The sequence below is a fragment of the Diadema setosum genome, chromosome 6, assembly GCF_964275005.1.
Source record: "Diadema setosum chromosome 6, eeDiaSeto1, whole genome shotgun sequence".
In the NCBI taxonomy this organism is placed as follows: domain Eukaryota; kingdom Metazoa; phylum Echinodermata; class Echinoidea; order Diadematoida; family Diadematidae; genus Diadema; species Diadema setosum.
In genome coordinates this window covers 29,526,240-29,547,401 of record NC_092690.1, presented here as the reverse complement: position 1 = coordinate 29,547,401, position 21,162 = coordinate 29,526,240, and the positions used below count along the sequence as shown (strand labels likewise).

Here is a 21,162-nt window from a genome sequence, read left to right as displayed (position 1 = left end):
ATTTTGGTTTGACTTTATACAAAAAATCATCTGTGCAGAGTGTACACTAGTTTTTTGAAAATTTCATCTCCATTGACTAAAAGTAAAATTGCTATTCAATTTCGAGAAAGAAAATTATTCCCTGCAGTCATTTGGTGACTGCACATGACTGCTTAGACCTGGTTTTACCAAGGCTCTCTGATTTCCTTATCTCTCATAATGACATGTGCAAGGTTTAATATAAGCCCTGATTGATGATGAATCAATGTGTATTTTTTCAAAAGTGATTTGTTGATTTATTGTACCAAGCAGAAATGATAAATGAAGTGATGTATGAAAATGAAATGATAAATAAAGAAATTGTATACTTTTGTCTGTAGCTATTTGTAAATCATGCAAGGTCATAGATTTAGATTAATTACCGATATTTAGTTTCTGTGATCAGAGTTGGTATTCTGGTCCGTTTTGACGGCTTCCAGGGCCCTAGATTCACATGATGGGCAGAACCAGTGAGCTGCATTCACCTTAGTGAATAACCCAAATTCCTGAGAGGACAGGGCACTGCATTTTAAGCAGAACCATTTTTCACATCGCTCACATTCAATACTGTCATTCCCACCAATGAGCTGTAATTCACAGGTTCCCCCACACACAGAACCTGGACTTCCTGAAAAGCCAGGCTTATCCACATCCGTGCAAGATCCCAAAGTCCTAGCAGTTGAAGTATCCTTTATGTCAGCAGGTCTTTTCAGGATTTTGGGTTGAGTCTCTGAATTAACAGCACGTACTTGATAAGGATCTCGTTTGAGGTCTATATCGCAAATCATCCTTAGCTGATGACATATTTGATCACCAAATTATTACTCAATCCCTAGTTGAAACTTGAATAAACTTCTTTGATCAAGCACAAATCAGAAGCAGAGAGACTGACTGACAGTAGATGTCCCAAAATTCAAACCACCACCAAATGTGACTGGAAACTAACCAAGAATTCCACACATCAGCTCAAAATACAATAAGCCATGCACATAATGATTCAAACAATAACAAGGCTGGTCAAAGCATTAAACACCAAGTCACCAGAGCACATTGCATACTATTTTCTCATCACTCCACACTTTCTCTTCTCAAGCCAACATGACAAGAAAGACGAGAATTCTAACAAACTTGTGAAGGTGATGTTAGGGATAGAGACTTCAAGAAATTCTGAATGCTAGTAATTATGTTAAAATAAATGGGAATACCACATGATTTTCATAATTTCACACCATGTAGTACTACATGTAATTCGTCAGTGCTATGTAGAGATTTATAAGTAGAATTTATTGTGGTCCTTGAGTAGATTCAAGCCAATATTCTGAAAAACCCAAAGGAAATTTAATACGGTACACTTTATGAGGATGCTGACAAACAGTGTAGTAAGCTCACATGCAATGTATTCCATTACTGTAATGCAATCCCTTGCCATACCACTTATTACTTAAGAACTTCACTAAAGTATGCATAAAAAAGCATGCATAAATTCTACACAAGTGTAGAATTTATGCATGCTTTCTTCTTTTGCTCTGCTTCCTTCAGCATCAAATCATGCATTCTTATGTCAAGAGGCTATGTCATAATCCTTGTCTTTTGTGTGTGTGTGTGAAGTTTGAAAACATTCTTATTCCTTAAAATCACAATCATTATACATTCTGAAACTCTGTGCCCAGTAAGCCAATTCATGGACCCCGTTTACAGTGCGAGGCTCGGCCACGGAGCCAAGCCGCGGCCGAGCCCAGCCCCGCTTCAGTGTAAACGCGCAAAAGGCCAATTATGCGAGGCCAAAAAAAGAGGCCAAAATTGGCCTCGCATTTGGCCTTGCTCTGGAGGTGGTCTCGGCCGCGGCCAAGCCGCGGCCAAGCCCGGCCTCTTCTTGGTGTAAACGCAAACTGGGCCAAATGCGCGGCCAATTGCGCGGCCAATTTTAGTCTGGCTTCCAAACCCTCTGCCTGTATCTTTTGCTATTCAGGATATTAACCCCCTCAACGTCGAAAACTAGTATAGTTTAAGGTGGTTTTTTCTTGCAAAGGATTTTTTCCTTCGGCAAAGGCCTTTGCCCGAACGGCGACTTCGTCGCCACGGAATTCATTTGGCAAAGGGTCTGAAAACCAGACAATACCAAATTGCATTTGTTTACAAGCAGAGCGCCACTACGACAAAATATTGAAAGGTTTGAATCAAAAGCGCGGCCGAGCCCAGCAGTGTAAACGGACAAAATTGCGAGGCTCGGCCGCGGCCGAGCCGCAGCCGAGCCCGGCCCCGCACTGTAAACGGGGTCATAGATGTTGAGATGCTAAAGTCTAAAAACCATCCGGATGTCTCCTTTGATTGCAAAAGTGTGGGTCACTGACAATAATCTTTAACCCCTCTGTCTAAGGGATCACATTGTTTGTTTCTCATACTACCATAAAATTAGGCTAATGTTTACCATAAGTGGAAATTTTCACACATTTTGCGCATCCAGAAGCTAGCACAAAAATAAAAGCACTGGAATATTTTTGCGTGCCATATGTTCCAGTAATCAAAATTTTGATCTGCGGAATTCGAAACATGCAAAATTTTTCTCAGCAAGCCAAGCGCGAAAAATTGCATATATCAGGGTTCCCACAGTCATGCAAAATCCTGGAAAAACCTGGAAAAATTTGTGGTCATGGAAAGTCAGGGAAAAGTCAGGGAATTTGGAAAATTTGTGAAAAGTCATGGAAAAGTCATGGAATTGCATTTACCTCTTGGCTATGGCAGCTTTCCAGTTTGTCGTGTCTCGCAACTCTCATACTCTGTGATCATACTCTGCTATTATAATTGGTGTTCATGATTTCCATTTTTCCCAGTTTTGTGACATCCCAAATTCTACATAACTCCCGGGACATATACTAATGATAATAGATGTACATGTCATGAGTAAGATAGTGGGTGGAACGGATGGCTGTGAGGGGAGGTGGAGGCCATCATAACGTGTCTGATTTTGGAAACCGTGCCAGAAAGGAAGTCATGGAAAAGCCATGGAATTCTGTTTTCAAATTTCTGTGGGAACCCTGATGCAAAAATATCCACTACAATATTTTCCTTTCCAAAGAAACCTTGAAATTCAGGCTTCTTACGTAATAACGAAATTGTTGCCAGAAGAGAAGCTGAATGATTTTAATTTTTTTTTTTCAGTCACAACAATGGCAATAGCTCATATAGAGTTTTGGTTTTGTGGACAATCAAAAATGGAAAAAAAAAAAGAAGAAAAGTATATCCCGCTAAATACCAAGTAAACAAGTGAACTCCAAAGTCATACAGTATAAGTTGTTATTTTTGTGAGGGTTTAATTTTCGCAAACATCACAAATCACAGTTGGATCACGTATTTAATAACACAAAAAAAAATCTCGCCATGCGCTAGGGTAACAGTGCATTAAGAAAGTGTCAGTGCCAATTTTGTGGAATGTCAACATCTAGCGAAAATGTCTGAGACCCCCTAATTTGTGAAAATATCTGTGCACGAAAATAACAGCTTAATACTTGGTCTTATGTAGTGATGCAATCATCCCCTCCTTATTTATGTTTTTTTTTTTGTATGTTTGTATGTATGTTTGTAAATGAGAGGGATGAAAGTAATTTGTAGATGTGTCAGTTGTAGCTCAATAGAGAGTGGGTCTAAACTGTATTTCCTTTTCTAGAGTTAAGTCTTGTTCTCTGCTTTTGCAATGTCTCCTGACTGGACCAAACTCAAAGAGGAGAGCATTTTGACTTTTGTGAGCCCCAGAAGTGTTTGATTTTAAAGTGAGAGAGGCCCTCTAATGACAAATCCTTGCTAATATTTGAATATCAGAGGGATACCACAAATAATGGCTGCAGACATGACAAAATACTCATTTGCTGATCACTTCTACACAGCTGGCAACACAGCAGAGCTGTGAATGTTGCTTTTTTGTTTGTTTTTTGTTTTTGCTGTAAAGACTTATTTTCTGTATTCATACTTTATACTGTCGATGTACATGCAAAGTCTTATTTTGATATAATTTGCTTAGCCTCCCCAATATGCACAATATATCAATTTCTTACCAAATGTGTTTATGTTCTGTTTTGTTGAATGTGGTACATTTGTTTAGTTTTGTTTTGCATCAGTATGTTTTGTGTTCATCTGAAGAGTCTGGTAGCCCTGTGAGTGCCATCATCTACTGCTATTAAGGAAAAAATGAAATGTCAAATCAGATTATTTTCTGGCATTGCGACACTTAAAGCATTCTTGACACTCATCTCATTAAGAAGTGGTATTGGTATCTTTGCAGATCATTTGCTCTAATACATTGTATTTGTAACCAATTTTGATTCAAGTAAATTCCATTTTGAGTGGAAATTTATTCTTTAAGATTTAGCCAAATTGATTTCATCACAAAACTCGCCACCTGATATCTTTATTCATTAGCATAGATCATGGTACTAGATGGTTATATGTGTCATGCTGAAGATTACAACAAATGACACACAGGTCTGAGTGCGTCAGTCGGAATTGTGTGCATAAGGTAACTATGGAATGCTTAACCCACGAGGCGAAGCCGAGTGGGTTTAGACTAAATTCCATAGTTACCGCATGCACACTCTATTCCGACTGACGCACGAAAAGACATGTGCGTCATCTGTTTTATAGAATGGGTAATTTTCTTGCCAAAACCCCATCGTGTTACCCGTTGACAAATTTACTGGATGCATTTCCTTTTGGCTTGCCATAAATGAGAGCCCGAAAACCATGCATCAGTTTTTACTGGACGCATGGTTAACGGTGCATCAGTAAAAACTGATGCATGGTTCTTTTAATAGCCAATACATTGTAGGTGTCTCGTCATGAGTTTTATGAATTTTTTGAAGTTTGGAAGGTTTTTCTGACCTGTTGTTTCTTGGCCTTTGTTTCTTTTTAGGTGATCCACACTTACACCTGAGACATGATGAGTGATCAAACAGAGGAGAAGATGGAGGTGGAGGTGGTCAAGGATGATGACGGGATTGATGAGCCTGACACCAAGGCAGAGGAGAAGGCTGAAGGTGGTGAGAAGAAGAGGACTCCAAAGCGCAGGTCATCCTCTTTGACCTTGACCGAGAAACGACTAAACCGACTGAGTTCTGGCATGGAGATGAGAGGCATGATGACGGAGTCTTACCAGTGCCAGGAGTGCAAAGCGTCCTTCTCCCGGAAGAGCAAGTTGGACTACCATATTGCCACTACGCATCCAAAGGAGGAGCCCCCACCACCGCAAGAACCAGTCTCGCGGCGAGGTCGCAAACCGAAAACTCCAAAGAAGGGAGAGAAGCAGCAAAAAACTCCCTCTAAGCCACCCAAGCAGCCCAGGACACCCAAAACACCCAAGACACCCAAGACACCTAAAGAGACAAAGGAGATGGACTCTTGGCAAACTGTGATCCAGAGGATTCCAACTAAGTACCAGTCTGGTGCTGTATCCAAGCAGCCCAAAGTTCAAAAAGTCACAAATATCAGCAACGAAAAGGTGAGGTACAACTGGGGATACTATTGCACATCGTGCGACATGTACTTTGCCAACATGTTTGCCCAGCAGTTCCACTGTCTGCACGGGCAGGCAAAGTTTCGCTGCGAGGCGTGTTGCATCTGCTTCAAGCTACGAAAAAACTTCATGAGTCATGTGCAAATGGTCCATGGCGTTGACATTCCAGAGGAGGTGCTTGCCAGGATGCGACCACGCTCTGAGATCAGGGCTAAGCAGGAGGCAGACGCAGAGAAAAGTGCTGAGAAGAAGTTAGAAAAAGATGCTCAAAGTAAAGACATTGAAACGGTGGATCTGACGAAAGATGATGCTTCTTCTAACACTGAGACAAGCTCAAAAGGAGATAGTAGTGCATCAGTTGCCAATGAAAAAGTGAGAAAGCTTGACAGGAATGACACAGCAAAGATTGATTCTTCGCCATTAGACTTGTCAAAGTCAGTCAAAAGTGGTATACCCAAAACTCTCACAGTTGGCGAAGCAGACGAAGTGTCAAGATACAATGGAGATGAGAAAGGTGCAGAGAGCCCTGTCATCGCTGTAAGTAGGGAGGGGGTCATACATTCCGGTAGGCATAAGAAGGACACCCACATAGATAACAGGTTAAGTGAGGAAACCTCACAGAGTAAACAAAGAGTCAACACTTCCAGGGAAAGTGACAAAGAAGGCCCTGAGGTGATACTTATATCAGACTCTCCGAGTAGTGATAAGAACAGACAGAGCAAAATTGTGCCAATGCAAGCCAAGGGTGTGTTAGACATCAAACAGAGTGGGAGTGGGGGGAACAGCAGTGCAGATGAGGGTGACAAGAAAGATGAAGGGCGTGTATACTTGACCACGGTTCGAATGGGAAACACGTATGTGACCCTTCCGTCAGGGGAGAAATGGATGATCGAATGTCTTCGGTGCCACCAGGCCTTCTTCAAGATGGAGGATGCCTCAAGTCACATGAAGCAGAGAGCGGGCTCGCACTTCAGCTGTCCACATTGCTACTACAGTTCTACGCTCTTCAGCCAGTGTGATTACGAGATACACAGGCTCCGCACTCACAGCTTCCCTTGTGCCCAGTGCAGGCAGTCTTTCATTCTGGAATGCCAGAGGGATATGCACGAGCAGAAGATCCACAACTACCACCGCCAACTGATGAAGAAAAAGCCCCACAGTGCCAACCCCGGTGTTCAGAGGGCAACAAGTGTCACTGTGCACGCAGCCGTGAAAGGGAGCATGGGTAAAGTGGCTATCGCCCCTACTCCTGTGATAGTGCAGACTGGAAGTAGACCCGGTGTCAATAAAGATGCCTACCCTGTTGTCAGAGCTCAGAGAACTCCATATGTTTGCTTGCTGTGTGACAGGGATTGCTACACTCGAGATGCACTGGATCACCACAAGAAGACCTTTCATTCTGGGAGCTACCGGCCCGGCATCAAACAGCAGACTGTTATTAAGAATGCTGTCATCTACAAGCAGCCCCATCAGATATCAGGGAAGATCAAGGGCTCTAGTGCTCCAGTCAGCAAGATACTCGAGGAGATGAGATCCCCAAAAGGGGCTGCCTATTCACATTCCCTGGCAATGCAGAATCCTTACCTAGAGCCAAACAAGGTCCCTCAGGCTTACATCACCAGGATCAAGGTAGACCTTCCAGAGGCAAACAAACTTGTAAATGACATCAGGAAAGAGCTCTTGAAGGGTCCATCAAACTTTGCCATGCCAAACTATGCCAGACCGTCAAAGTTTAACAAGGACATGGTCACTAACCCTAATGTGGTCAGACTGTCCAGGGAGGTTGCCTACAAGCTGTACTTTGATCTGCAGGGCCCGTGCAACGACTCTGACAAGATGAACTACAAGAGTCCAGAAGACATTCGCTACAAGATCCCAATGGGTTGCCACAGTCAGAAGCTGAAGGACATTCCTTTGTTTCCGACCTTGAAAGACATTGAGTACAGGACTCAAAACTATCAGATACCTCCTTTAAACCTGATGTCTCCAGCTGAGATCTTTGCCAACTTCAGCGGAGGCTTGTCCATGAAAGAGTCTGTGGACTTTGCTCACGAACTGGACAACTTCATGTTTGGCTGCGTCTCCAAAACCATGCGTGCCTTGAGTATGGTGTACAGCACCCGTAGGGTTGCCGTCAGTGAGGGTTTCTGGAGGCTGCAGACAAAAGCACTTATTGCCATCCTGAAGGAGATCGAGGATCAGCGGAAGGCCCAGATTGCAGAGCGTGCCAAGGCAGCATCAGAAGCAGCAAGAGCAGCTATCGCAGCCGCAGCAAGTGCTCGCCCAGTTTCCTTGAAGCTTGGCCAGCAGCCAGTCCCTGTGGTGGACCTCGTTCAGCAGTCCAGATCTGTGACCATCTTCCCCAATGGCAGTGCTGCGAATGACATCGCAGGCATCAGCAACCTTTCTACACCCATGATCCAGCTCGTGCAAGGGCCAACCACCAACAACCCTGTGAACCTCATTGACTCACCTGTGAAGTCTCTCAATCAGCCAGAACACACCAATGGAGAACCTGTCAATACTGTAAGAAAATCATTCTTTCCAAACCTTTCATTCATCCCACTTTACTCCAAATAGATAGACAAGCAGAGTTTCATAAATGCTTCCAGCTGTTCTTGCCATATTTAATACTTTTGGGCAACTAGCAGTGCTACTGATATCTCACTGAAAAAGACTTTCTCTCGTACATCATTTTTGAGAGTATCACACCTCAGAAATCATTTAGAAATCAGAATTCGGCTGTGCTGAGTTCATCAGCACCCAAAAGATTATTTTCTTAGATACCCTTTCAGGCAAATTAAAACAAAAGAAACAAAAGTAAGGAAGAAAATAATGTGTCAGGAAAGAGAGAATTATTGGAAAATGGGATATTATGTCAAAGATGATATTTCAAAGACCCTGTACCGTGAGGATACCATTCATTGGGAAGGCTGGCCTGACTAGGATGTTTTGGAATATCTGTATTGTATACAGCTTTATCAATGATCTTTTATGTGGGTGCACACACAGCCAAAGAATCTCAACTAGAATCGAGCATTATGAATGTATGCTTTGGTGCATATGTTTGCTGACAAGCATTTCTATTCTAACAGATCTATTCCTGTGATACATGTATATTTATATTTCAGTGCCAAATCTGAGGAGATTCAGCTGAAAATTTAGAAATGTATGTCTTATCCTTATGTCATGGCTCATATTAGAAAGTGAATTCTTGAGAAAGGTGTTAAAATGTTTGATTATTGGATTGTTATATGCAGAATTCACAATATTCACCGTTACTTTGAAGTGGTCTTCTGTTAATACTGGCTTGCCACTAATGAGCCAAGGCTTTGTGCAAGATTACAGTAGGTGTTGCAATTATCCAGATGTACTTTCTTACTGATTTAACATACATTCTCAGAACACATCTACCTCACCAACGGGAGTACCTTCGCTGCGCCACTTGGCGAGAAAGGCGGCCAGGAAAAACGACGCGGAGAAACAGGCAGAGGAGAGAGGGAAGACTGCAGAGCCAGACGCTGGAACCGATGAGGAGAAGGAGACGAGGAAGGAGGAGAAGGTGGTAGTCAACGGCAACGCATCACCCCCCTGTGGAGATGGCAGTGTGCCTGCGCTCAATGGCGCCGACCACAGTCCTGGTGGTGGGGGCAGTCCCATGCCTGGTACGACCCCGTCTGGTATGAACCAATCCTTGATCCTTCACTTAAACTCTAGGAAGACATGAGCAGCCACTACATAGACTGCCCTCTCCCATCACTGAAATACATTACATCCTACAAGCTCCATAACGCTATCATGCAGTCTTACACTCACAGTTAGGAGTAATCTTTAATCTTCAATAAATTCTCCAACATCAAATCTATATTTTGGTGTTTCAAAAGTCATGGCATATTAGTTGTCGAGAAGCCACAGAAGATCACAGAGAATGCATTCACAAAGAATTTAATGCTTTTTGTTGGGTTTTGTTCTACATTAAAAGAGCTGCTGACACAGTGTGTTGAATAAGATCTTATCACTTTACCCAAACTGCCCCATGCAGCACTAGTATCCCATTTGTTACCTCTTTCCCAATTCACTAACCTGCCTCTGGACATATTCACACGACAGCTGTGAGCAATTAGGAGCCAGTTCAATCCCCATTCAATACTCGAGCCTTTTTTGAAAGAGTAAAAACAAAGTGGAAAAGTTCATCAGACTTTGACAAAATATGAGAAATTTATGAAGCTGAAGTTTGTGTATTTATGAAATAATATATATGATGATATTCTTTCATCTTCTAGCGTGCATGCCTGTTATTTCTTTCTTTGATACATATTTCATTAAAGATGATATAAAGTTTTGGTACCTCAAAAGTTTCCCTGAATTTCCTTGTCTTAGTTTGTGTTTCAGGTTAAAGTACCTTTCATATAACTAACACTGTGAGACTTACTCGCCCCAAAGTGCTCTCATGTCTTAATAATCATGCAATAATGGTTTTGTACCAGAGCCACCGCCGTATGGCGGCGAGGTAGTACACGTATTGTACGAAACCATTATTGCATGACAACTGCGACCAGCAGCGTGCAGCCCCATACGCATAGCTAACTGTGACCAGCAGCCCCATACGCATAGCTAAATAGGGCTTTGCATTGTAGCATTCAGCATCATGACAGATTTAGTATCGCGGGTAAATATCAACTTAAAATCCAAAAATTTCTTCAATTTGAAGACTTACCAGTTAAGTTGAAGTATTGAAAACAGGCTTCGGGCAACGTTTGGTTTTGCCAATAGTCCCTTTCTGTTCGAATTGATGACTGAATGTGACTTGGTCGAGAGGACCTTGGGAGAGCTACACTGAATTGACGACCAGCGCATGCGCGCACAAACATCTTATCCATTCATGGATTTGAAATTTGTCCGCATGTAATGTGTGCCAATACTCTGGCCATAGTATTCAGTGTATGTAGCTCTCCCAAGGTCCTCTCGACCGAGTCAAATTTGGTCATCAATTCGAACAGAAAGGGACTATTGGCAGAACCAAACGTTGCCCGAAGCCTGTTTTCAATACTTCAACTTAATTGGCAAGTCTTCAAATTGAAGAAATTTTTGAATTTTAAGTTGATATTTACCCGCGATACTAAATCTTTCATGATCCTGAATACTACAATGCGAAACCCCATTACGCTATGCGTATGGGGCTGCTGGTCGCAGTTAATTGCATGATTACTAAGACATGAGAGCACTTTGGGGCAAGTAAGTCTCGCAGTGTTAGTTATATGAAAGGTACTTTAACCTAAAATACAAACTAAGACAAGGAAATTCAGGGAAACTTTTGAGGTACCAAAACTTAATATTATCTTTAAATGGAAGAACTTCTTTACTTTGTATCATCTTTATGTTGTATGGTAGTAACCATACAATAATGATTTTCTGGGAGAATAGAGTAGCAGTTGCTCATTATTGTTGAGAAGCAAGATCTCTTATGAAATATCAGTGTTGTCTGCCAACCAACTGGAAAATTGTGATTTGTTGACATAATTACCCTAGCCAATTTCTCTGAGTCATAGAAACCAATACCAATCCCTGGTGAAAACATTGAAAATCAAAATTCTTTATATGTTTGTGATTTTACATCATTAACAAAGGTTTTGTTGTTTTTCTGTTGTTTGATTATACTCGAGTAGAGTTTGCTTGACTAGTGACAGTGTATTGTAGCTAATGCAGATGAATTTGATGATGAAATTCAACATTTTCCATTTATATATCTTATGACATTTGCTGTGATTGAAATCAAGTACATTCATTGACAGGAACCATTTACACTGGGTGACATTGATCTTAAGTCCTAAGAGTATCACTATATGCTTTTGTTTTTTATGATAATAATAATGGTGTCTTTTAATGTGTCATGTCTGTCACACAGTGGCACTCCTGGCGCAGAAAGGTAATGTAATTTTTAAGTAATTTTGAACTGCATAAGGGTGAAGTTAATCCTCATAGTCATAATTAGGACATTAAGAGGACCAGCATGATTAGATATTGTCAACTTGTTGGGGATCATCACTGCCAGTACAATAAGGAAGCATATCTGTACTGTGTGTAGTTGATATATCAATAAGGGTTTGTTCTGATCCATTGTACCTCCACAGGGAATTCAAGAGATCAACAACCAGCACCAGCAGAGGGAACAATGAAAGGTTCCAAGACCAGCAACACAGGTGGCAACACTTCACACCAGGCAGAAATGGTCTATGGCGTGCCCAACGGAACCGTGCATGCCTCCCTCCCTGGGGCGGCGCCAGCTGTGGGAGTAGGGACAGGGGGAGTCATCAACACCATCAACCTAGGCGCAAGTGGAATCAGTCTCATCAGCGGGATGCCGATTCAGCTGCGAAACGTAGGAACGAATGGGAGTGTGAACGCAGTTACGAATGGTGTCATCCGTGTGGGGAATGGACTTGGATCGTTCAGTGGCGGTGCTGGTGGTGGAGTGACAATTCCCAGAGGGGGATTTATCAGTGCCGGAGGTGGAGGGAGTCTAGTTCTCTCCCTTGCTCCGAACCAAGTTCCTGTTATGTCAGTCCCAAAGCTGGCCAACTCTGTGGGCGCGGTGTCGGCAGTTGCATCTGCTCCAGTAGCAAAACAGGTACTTCTTTTGAATAATGCCTCAGCAGCAGTGAATACCAAACCCACTGCGCTTTCCATTGCGAAGCCAGTTACACACCAAGCAGGAGATCCTGCCCAAAAGCCGCAGACAGGGATCCCAGACTCAGTTGCCCAGTTCATCAAGCGCAGCTTTATCAGCATCAAGCCCAAGCAGTCTAAAAGTTGTACTGTGGAGATTCCCATCAAAGTGGAAAGACTGCCCCCAGAAGCAGGGAAGAAGACAGCAAGCAGAGTGAAGATCAGCAGGCACCCCCATTTAGCCACCCTGTTAAAGTTGAAAAAGCCATTAGTTCAGAGCAAGCAGACACAGGGAGACCAGCAAACAGAGGGTGCATCCGAGGATTCTTTGCTCTCTGATGTCCTCCAAACCATAGCCATCCTGCAGTCTAACCACATCCTGCCAGATGACTTGTGCAAGAAGATCAACCCTCTCTGTGAGAAGATCGCCCTTCCATCAACATCCAAAGCAGACAGAGAGGTGTTGTTCCAGGAGGTTGATGCAATCCTCCGGGCAGAATCGACAGATGTGCTGAACTTGGTGGAAGGCACTAAGGACATGAATGAAAACAATGCCGTCTCCATGGGCCAGAAGTCAGCAGGAGACTTGACTGCTGATTCGAGTTCAAAGGCCATCACCAAGTTTTTGAATAGTCTCGCTCAGCGTATCAAGTGCATCCAGTCAAAGCTGACCGCTCGCAGCCTCGACCTAGTCACATTTAATGAAATCGTACCTCTGTGCCAGAACATCTGCAATCCCAAGTGGCCATTATCCAGGAAGGTAAGATGCATTGCAGAGATTGAGTCCAAGATTAGGGTGGCGAGGCAGGATGGGGAGACGCGCAGTGAAGCTGCTACTCCCGTGGACATTGCAACGGTGCCGGCTGAAATCCTGGGCGACGATAATGCTGATGTCCTGGTCGACGAGGATGCTGATGTCCTGGTCAATGATGATGCTGATGTCCTGGTCGACGAGGATGCTGATGTCTACTTCAAGCTGCAGCTCGAAGGCGGCATCTCGGTCATGGTCAACATGAACGATATGGAGTTGGCCCTTGAGGCCATCGATCCTGGGAAGAGGCTCGTTGTCAGGGTGAAGCGTCTTAGGGAAAGCGATGCAGAAGAGGAGGCCAGTGACTCCAAGCTCAGAAAAGTGGAAGGTGGCACCCAACTTATCCACAAGGACTCGGCAGGAAAGACAACAGTCAGGAAGGCCAGCAGGAAAGGGAAAGAGGAGCAGGAGAAGCAGGACAAGAACAAAAACTGTAACAGGAAATTAGAAACAAAGAAAAATGGTGGTGCCAGCATCACAAAGGCACCCCAGAAGTCAAAGACCCCCAATAAGCAGCAAGCATCTCAAAAACAGAAGACCAATCAAAATCAGCAGAAACCATCAAAGAGAAAATCTGAAAGCAATGATTTGAAGAACAGCAAAAAGAAGAAAAAGTAAGGAGTATTCTGTTCTGTCTGTCTGTCTTTCCCTATCTCTCTCTGTCTATCTTGCACTTTTTTTCTTTCTTTTTTTTTGTCCCCTTTTCTCTCTTATACTTTAGTGTAATCAACTCATCATGACAAATTTGTAACTTGGCATTAGGTTTAGGACCACTTTGTTTTTTTATATACCTTTGAAGCTATGGTGTACTTTCTTGCTGCTTTCAATGATGAGGTTTCTTACTGGAGCTTTCTCCCTAGACATTTATAAAACTGTAATGAGGGATAAAGGCTGATTTCCTCAGTGATAGTGTCGACTGTTTATGGTGTCTAGAGCACTTCATTTTTTGTTTTTGAAAAAAAAAAAAATCAAATGATGGCATATAGAAAACCATTTTCTCAGGGGAGACAATCAAAGGATTGTAATCAACTGTCTTCAGCAGAGCCCATTACCAACTCAGTGGCATTAAATGACTTAAACCAACTTAACCTGTGATTTGAATGATGTGAAGACTTTGTTGTAGATCCTGTTGCAGTACATGCAAGCGTTCCTTCATCTGTGTTGACTGAATTAATGTTGGCTACTGTAAACTTTGGTTCGAAAGCAAAGCAAGAAATTTAGACCTGTATCTTGAAACAGGTGGGTTTGTTTTTTGTTTTTTCTGTAGTTATAATATCATCATATGTTGATGCTTATACCATAGTTAAGTAGATTGCATTCATGGAGTCACTATTTGCATAATAGGTAGCCATGTTTGCATTTCTGGATGTGGAAGCAGATGCCACATCAGGAAAAATGACATTGTGAGCCAATCACCAGAAAGGATTGCATGTATGCCCTCTAGTGGTGAGATGTGTACATTTATTGATGGTCCACAGACAGAGTTTACCTCTAGATCTTCGTGGTATCCAGATTTGAGGATCGATCAGGAAGCTGCTTTCGATACATCAGGGCAGATTCATTATATAAAATCTAATTTAGACAGGAATACTTTTTATTCTATTTAATGCAAGTCTTTGGACAAGCATGTATAAACGTGTACATTAGTGCTACTGTAAAGCAATAGATATCTCTATCTGGACGTTAGTGTTTACTTCGATTACTGAAGTAAACCTTGCTGACTCTAATGGTGGAATATCTTTTATTAAATGATGTACAGATGCTTTTTTCTAATTTAGGTCTTTTTTTATGAAAGTCATTGACGGGGCATATCTCAATATTTATTGCAGAATCGACAGAGCTGTTGCTGTCATTTTCAAGTGATCATATAAGTAGTAACCTTTCTGAGATGATATATACATTTACAACCATTTGGGTTAACATTATGGATAGATTCGGCAACCATGTTTTATCACGTTGTCATCGTAGCTTTTTCAATGTTGATTTATCTCAAGATATGTATGTGTAATTTTGATCTTTTCGATGTTTACCCCCTGTGTACATTTAGTCATTATTTGTTGAAAATCTTCAAAGATCGTGTCAACTTTGTTCAGTGATATATTTATTTTGTGTTTCATTAGCTGTCATCATTATGATCATGGAGCCAATGTCCAGTATTTATTTGAAAACACTCTTTGCATTAATCAAAGTAATGACCAGGACTAAGTAGTGCACTGGACTCTTCATTACATCAACAGCCTCAGGACCCGTGCAAAATCACTCTGTTTTGTTGGGGTCTGAAAAGGGTAGAATACAAATAATCTTTGCACCATTGGGCAAGAAAATAAGTTTGTTGTAATGACAGTTTCTTTGATCAGTGGTCCTGGTAATGGGAGTCCACTGGGGTACCTCTATTTGCAGATGCATTGTATATCTTGTGTGCTGCAAAGGGGAAGTAGGAATGCTCCTAAAAGAAATAAAATGTTCATTTTGAGTTTCTATTTGTCTGCCCCATACCAGGATATCTCAAATTATAGTTAGCTGGCGCAGGTATACTACATGAGGTGCTGATGAGATAAGGGCAATATCCTTCGAGGTCAAGGGTTACCTAGCTTTGGCTAAATATGTAATTTTTTCTTTATCCAAGAATGCCTAGTGGTTTTATGGTTTGGTAAGAATGGTAGAATTAAGCACATGTGGACAATTGTTTCCATGAAATGCTTGTGGTGAAAGATCAAATGTTAAGGTCAGAGGTAATCATATGATTAAAAAAGAAAACACCAAAATATATTGGGTCATTACTTTTGTACGACAGCTAGGAATGGATGATGTAAGCTGGTAGACAGGGGAGAAATGAATTGCCTTTTTTTTTTCAAGAATTTAGATTCCATTCTCAAGCCATACCTTTAGTTGGGAATGACTATTGGTAATACAATGTATACTATATTATCTTGTATACAGGTTAAATAGTACATCAACAATAAACTGCCTAAAATGGCTTGGAGGAAAGGTCAAAGGTCATGTACACCAAAATTAATCGATATGTAGTTTCTGGCCATGAATTCCACCGTGTGTAAGTCCAGTTATAATGTTATCAGGTGTGATGGGTATTAGGGGAAAAAAATGGAAAAATATTTCCTTCATACAGAGTGAGGTAAAGATCAATTCTCAGTTGATGATCAAGGAGCGTGTTTCTATTGAGCGACGAAAATTCGAGGTGATGCCAGGCGATGCGAGGTGATTCGTGGCGATACGTGGTGATGCGCAGTGATGAGTGGTGACACCTCAAATTTTTCCTCGGTAGAAACAGATTGGGTAGTGGCCGATGCGCGGTGATGCGAGGTGCTCCGTCGTCCACCTTTTGAGGTGGTCGATGCGTGATGATGCGAGGGACGATTCTCAGTAGAAACACACCGGGTGAGATGGTACTTGTGAATTGCGTGCATCCATTGTCTAAATTGTTTGCATGCTCATCAGACTATCATAGGCCTACTATGTACATGTACTCTGATTTTTACACTGCGTTAATTTTCCCATAAAATCGTATCGTCTCGAAGATGTAGATTCCCTAATTCGTTTTCTCTGGAATACTAACGTTAGTGTGTCGGAGCCTCGGGAGAGCATTAACTGAACCCTCGACCTGCAATGACCGATTCCTAATAACCAAGTGGCAGGAAATTTTGTTGAGGGGCATTTTGGACGGAAAGACTAAACGAAATTCAGTGACCTACCAGTGACCTGAAAATACACCCGACTACCGGATTCACCTCATTTAGCACGTCACCTCGCATCACCGCGTATTCATCGCTCAGTAGGAACAGCTCGAGTGGTCGTAAAATACGAGGTGATGCGGGGGACAAAAGTCACAGTGATGCGAGGTGATGCAAGGTGCCCTCAGTAGAAATGCGCTCATTGTTAATGAACTTCATCCAAATATGAATTAAGTGACACATTCTGATGGCAGATAGAACGATTCCACAAAGGAGAGGCGTTCGAGTCGGCTGTGCACCAGTCAGATTGTTCTGGTTCTTTGAAATGGTAAAATCCTCCACACTATGTCTTGCGTGTCACACAAATGCGATGATTGCTATGTAGGTGTGTCTGTCCGTCTTCACTTGACCTTGAGCACTCGTCCCATTCAGTTGTCACAGGGAGTAGTGATCTGTTGTCAAATATTCACAATCTAATCTTCCTTTTTTTTGTGCTTGAATTGTGGCAATCATGTAGAGATGGTTCCAGATTCGCACCATTTACCCTTTCAGTACCTGTGTTTTATCTAGCAGCTCAAACTATGTCTGTTTTCAAGAGGAAGATTAAAGTGTATGCGATATACCTTTCAGTGGTTTTTATTTTTGCGATTGTTGTAAGTCTGCTGGTGACACAATTGTGCTGTGTATTGTACCAAAAGTGAGAAATCTCCGGTATTTGTTGTTGTTGTTTTTTTAGTGAAGAAGAAAATACTTCTGTTCTTTTCCTTCACTATTGTTCTAAATCACAAGATCTAAATCACTGACAAAATTGTCAAATTCAAGAATGTTGCACTCACAAATTATATGGTGTATACTGTGCATATTGACCCACAATGTCCAGAGCTGTCACCCCAGCCTTGGTCGGCTTTGCTCACATTGAATGAAAATGTGTAGGAGTGTGTCCTTTTTTTTTTTTTTTTAATTCAAAGTTTCTCTCATCAAAAATTTCTACCCAAGTTGGAATTTAATTCTCTGCACCAAAATAACCATAAAAAATATTTTAAAAAATCATGAACAATCTGATTTACTCATGTACAGTCAACCTTGCCTAAGTCAACCTCACATAAGTTGAATAATCACCTATGTTGAAGGTCTTTTTTAAGTCCTCTTCTCTTTATATGCCATTGATTTTAATCTCTCATAAGTCTAATTTTCTCTAAATCAAAGCAATTTCTTCAGTCCAAATAGAGTCGATTTAGGCAAGGTTGACTGCAGTCAAATTTTTGAATGTTTCTTTCCTGGTGTCTGCAAGCCTTGGACAAGCTATCGTGTCTGTCAAGTAAAACCTTTGGCCCGAATTCACGAAGGTGGTACAATCTTTGTCCATGGTATAACAAAGAGCGTAGTTTTGTATGGGGCGCCAAGTGTTGCATGGCCTATTTCATTAAGAAATCGGTCATTTCGTCAACAAAATTACCATTTCATTAACAAAATGATCATTTCGTAACGAAATAGGCCATGCAACACTTGGTGCCCCATACAAAACTACAGTCTTTGTCCATGGTTTGAACCAAAGATTGTACCACCTTCATGAATTCGGGCCTTTGTGTTTTTTATTTAAAAAAAATTGAAAACATGCATGAAATTTGAATGTGTCAGTAGACCTGTATGTTGCAGCATGAAAGACAAATGTTCACCCAGATAAAACTTGCTTCTCTTATACCCTATAGATTTTGACTAATAGTGATTTGACTGCACCGGCCTTGAGCCGGTGTCACTTAAACAAAAGAACAACCGATGAGTGACTCTGTGATGAACCACCTTGTAGGGTGAACATTGCTAGATGGAAATCAATGGAATCAGCCACGTTGAGAATGGCTCTATTATACATGCATTCTGTCACAGTTGCATCTGGCATAGATCATAGCTATGTGATCTGGCATAGATCAAGGCAGTGTGGTTAAATTCAGACGACTTTCAGCATTATCGGGCATCGTTGAGATAGCAAAATTGCATTCGCAGTCGTCACTGAAGTGAAAAAATGCCAGCAACCGTAGCATGACCCCTTCATTCACAGAAGCATTGTGCGAGGTCGCATGGTGTAACAGGAATTCATTCAAGTCCAAAATCCATATTGGCATCAAGCAATGCAGTAGAGATATTAACCAACATCTTAGACAGTAGTTGGAGTGTAAGTATTGTAATGATCTTAGATGTGAGTTCAGGATGAGGATACTGAATTGGGAAAAAAATCCCATGAGAGTACAAGAAATCCTTGACAGAATGATGCAATTTTACATGGAGAGGTACAAGATGGATATGCATTTCTTGTTTTGAAGTTCTTTATGATTAGTTTTAGAGTGTATTGACATACTTGGAGTGCATGGAAGATGAAAACTAAAGAGTTGAAGATTCAGTCCCCCCACCCCCAGAGAGATTCTCTGAAATCATTTTGTTAACGATTAGACTGTCTTCATGTGAATCGATATTTCGGTTTAAGTCGTAAAGTCACAAAGAACATTGTGTTTTAAATGCATGCATCTCACATGCCAGCGTGAAAGTTGGGCTCCATTGAGCAAGGTATTGTCTACAATGGCCAATGAGATATTATAGGATTAATAAGGTTTGATTTCATATATCAGTGGTTACTACATGTACATGCACCTGCTGTTGAAAATCCACCCCATTATCTCCTAATATGGTGGAATTTTATTCACGCCCTCGACTCTGCCCTTTAGCATGACAGTTTAGTACTGTGAGTAATTGGTCTTACAATAATGGCTTGGTATTCTACACTGTACTTTGATTGAATAGAAAAAACATGGTAACACAGTCAAATATCATATACATGAACTTACAGACTTCAAGGTACCTGTGAAGGGAAACATTTTAGCCTCATCTTCTTTCCCTCCTGATACACCGGCAGAGAACAGAAATGTATTTAGGTAAATTAATTCAAAGGCTGCGTGTCATTTTGAATCTATTTATACCAATAATTTGTACATGTACATGAAAATGTAAAAGTAAGAGAAAATGTAAGATATGCCAGTTGGGATATTTTGGTGTGTATAGATAAATTTCCTGTTTGTACATGTTGCAAATGATCGCTTCTCTTTTTTCGCATCCATCGTGAGATAAACTGTCTGAACCTCTCTCAAAGCTGTTTATCTCACATGTACAGTTAATTGTAAAATGCAACAATTTGTTGATCATAGTTCTCTTGCTCTAATATAGGAGAGCAATATGGAGTTTTTCAGCCATAGTGGGTGGCACAGGACCAATATTTCGAGCAAACCCTTCATTTCATCATTGTTGGAAACTCCTCCTCAAAGAAGAAGGAGAGAGATAATATCATCCGTTTTCGGTGTCCCCACGTCCGGTTCCCGAGAGGCAACCGAGAATTATGTTCTGCTTCCTGTTGATGTTGTTTTTATAGTTTCATGTCTTCTGTAAATATCCAGTAGATGTATAGTGACTCTGTGATGCTTGGCCTCCGTAGTGCACTAATGACCGTGTACAATAAATTCTTCAGCCAAATCTGAGCAATCCTCTGTGTAGCATCCTTCATTTAATACATGTACCTCATTATTTGTGCAGATTGAGCATTTTAAAACATCTACAGAGTAAACCACCCATGTGTGCTTTACATGTGTATGTGTGTACAGTCACCCTTACTTGAGTTGTTTGAGTTGACCTCGCATAAGTCGAATAATCATTTAAGTCAAAGGTCTTTTCAAGTCCTCTTCTCTTTATACAACCATGTATTCTATTGATTTTAATCCCTCATAAGTCAAATTTTCTCTAAGTCAAAGCTACATGTATATCTTCAGTCCAAATAGATTCGACTTAGGCAAGGTTGACCGTATTTGTGTGTGTACCAGGGGCACCTCGCTCTAGCTGCTTGGGACCGCTGAAATTTACTCTTAGTACCAAGTATCTTTTTATACAGTGGAAACTTGATATAAAGAGATCTGATAAAACAAAATACATGTATATACCTGATACAATACAGACTAATTTCTCTGGTCCCAATGAATTTATTTTTTGTTTTGTATTGTTTACTGGTTCTTGATATAGCAAAACATCTGATAAAGAACAAACTGTCTTTGTCCCAAGGATCTTGTTACATGTATACGTGTACTGAGTTTCCACTGTATCAGGGAAAAAACTGAAGAATACAAAAGGGATGGGGCCTGCAGAATTGCCTCAGTATCTTGCTATATACAATACCTGGTTTCATTATTATGAGGTTCCATTGCATTTGTGTGTGTGTTGGTTGTATGTACACTGTATTGGTAGTGTGAATCAATCCAGGAATACTGTAAAAGTGGATATTTTCGCGCGACTAATTTTTCGCGCTTGGCCGGATTAGAAGAGTTTCGCGTGTTTTTAATTCCGCGGAATCAAGACATCAACCACTGGAACATGTGGCATGCAAAAATATTCGCGTGCTTTTATTTTTGCGCTAGTTTCTGGTTGCGTGAAATGCGCAAAAA

General features: G+C 41.3%; 1 protein-coding gene across 1 annotated transcript; it reads left to right on the top strand.

Moving 5' to 3' along the window:
• The first annotated feature begins 4,925 nt into the window (after positions 1-4,925).
• On the top strand, positions 4,926-13,852 carry LOC140230079 (uncharacterized). Its single transcript, XM_072310286.1, has 3 exons — positions 4,926-8,047; positions 8,925-9,201; positions 11,653-13,852. The coding sequence occupies exons 1-3, from the start codon at positions 4,946-4,948 to the stop codon at positions 13,614-13,616; spliced, it is 5,343 nt and encodes a 1,780-aa protein (XP_072166387.1). The 5' UTR covers positions 4,926-4,945; the 3' UTR covers positions 13,617-13,852.
• Positions 13,853-21,162: the final 7,310 nt, after the last annotated feature.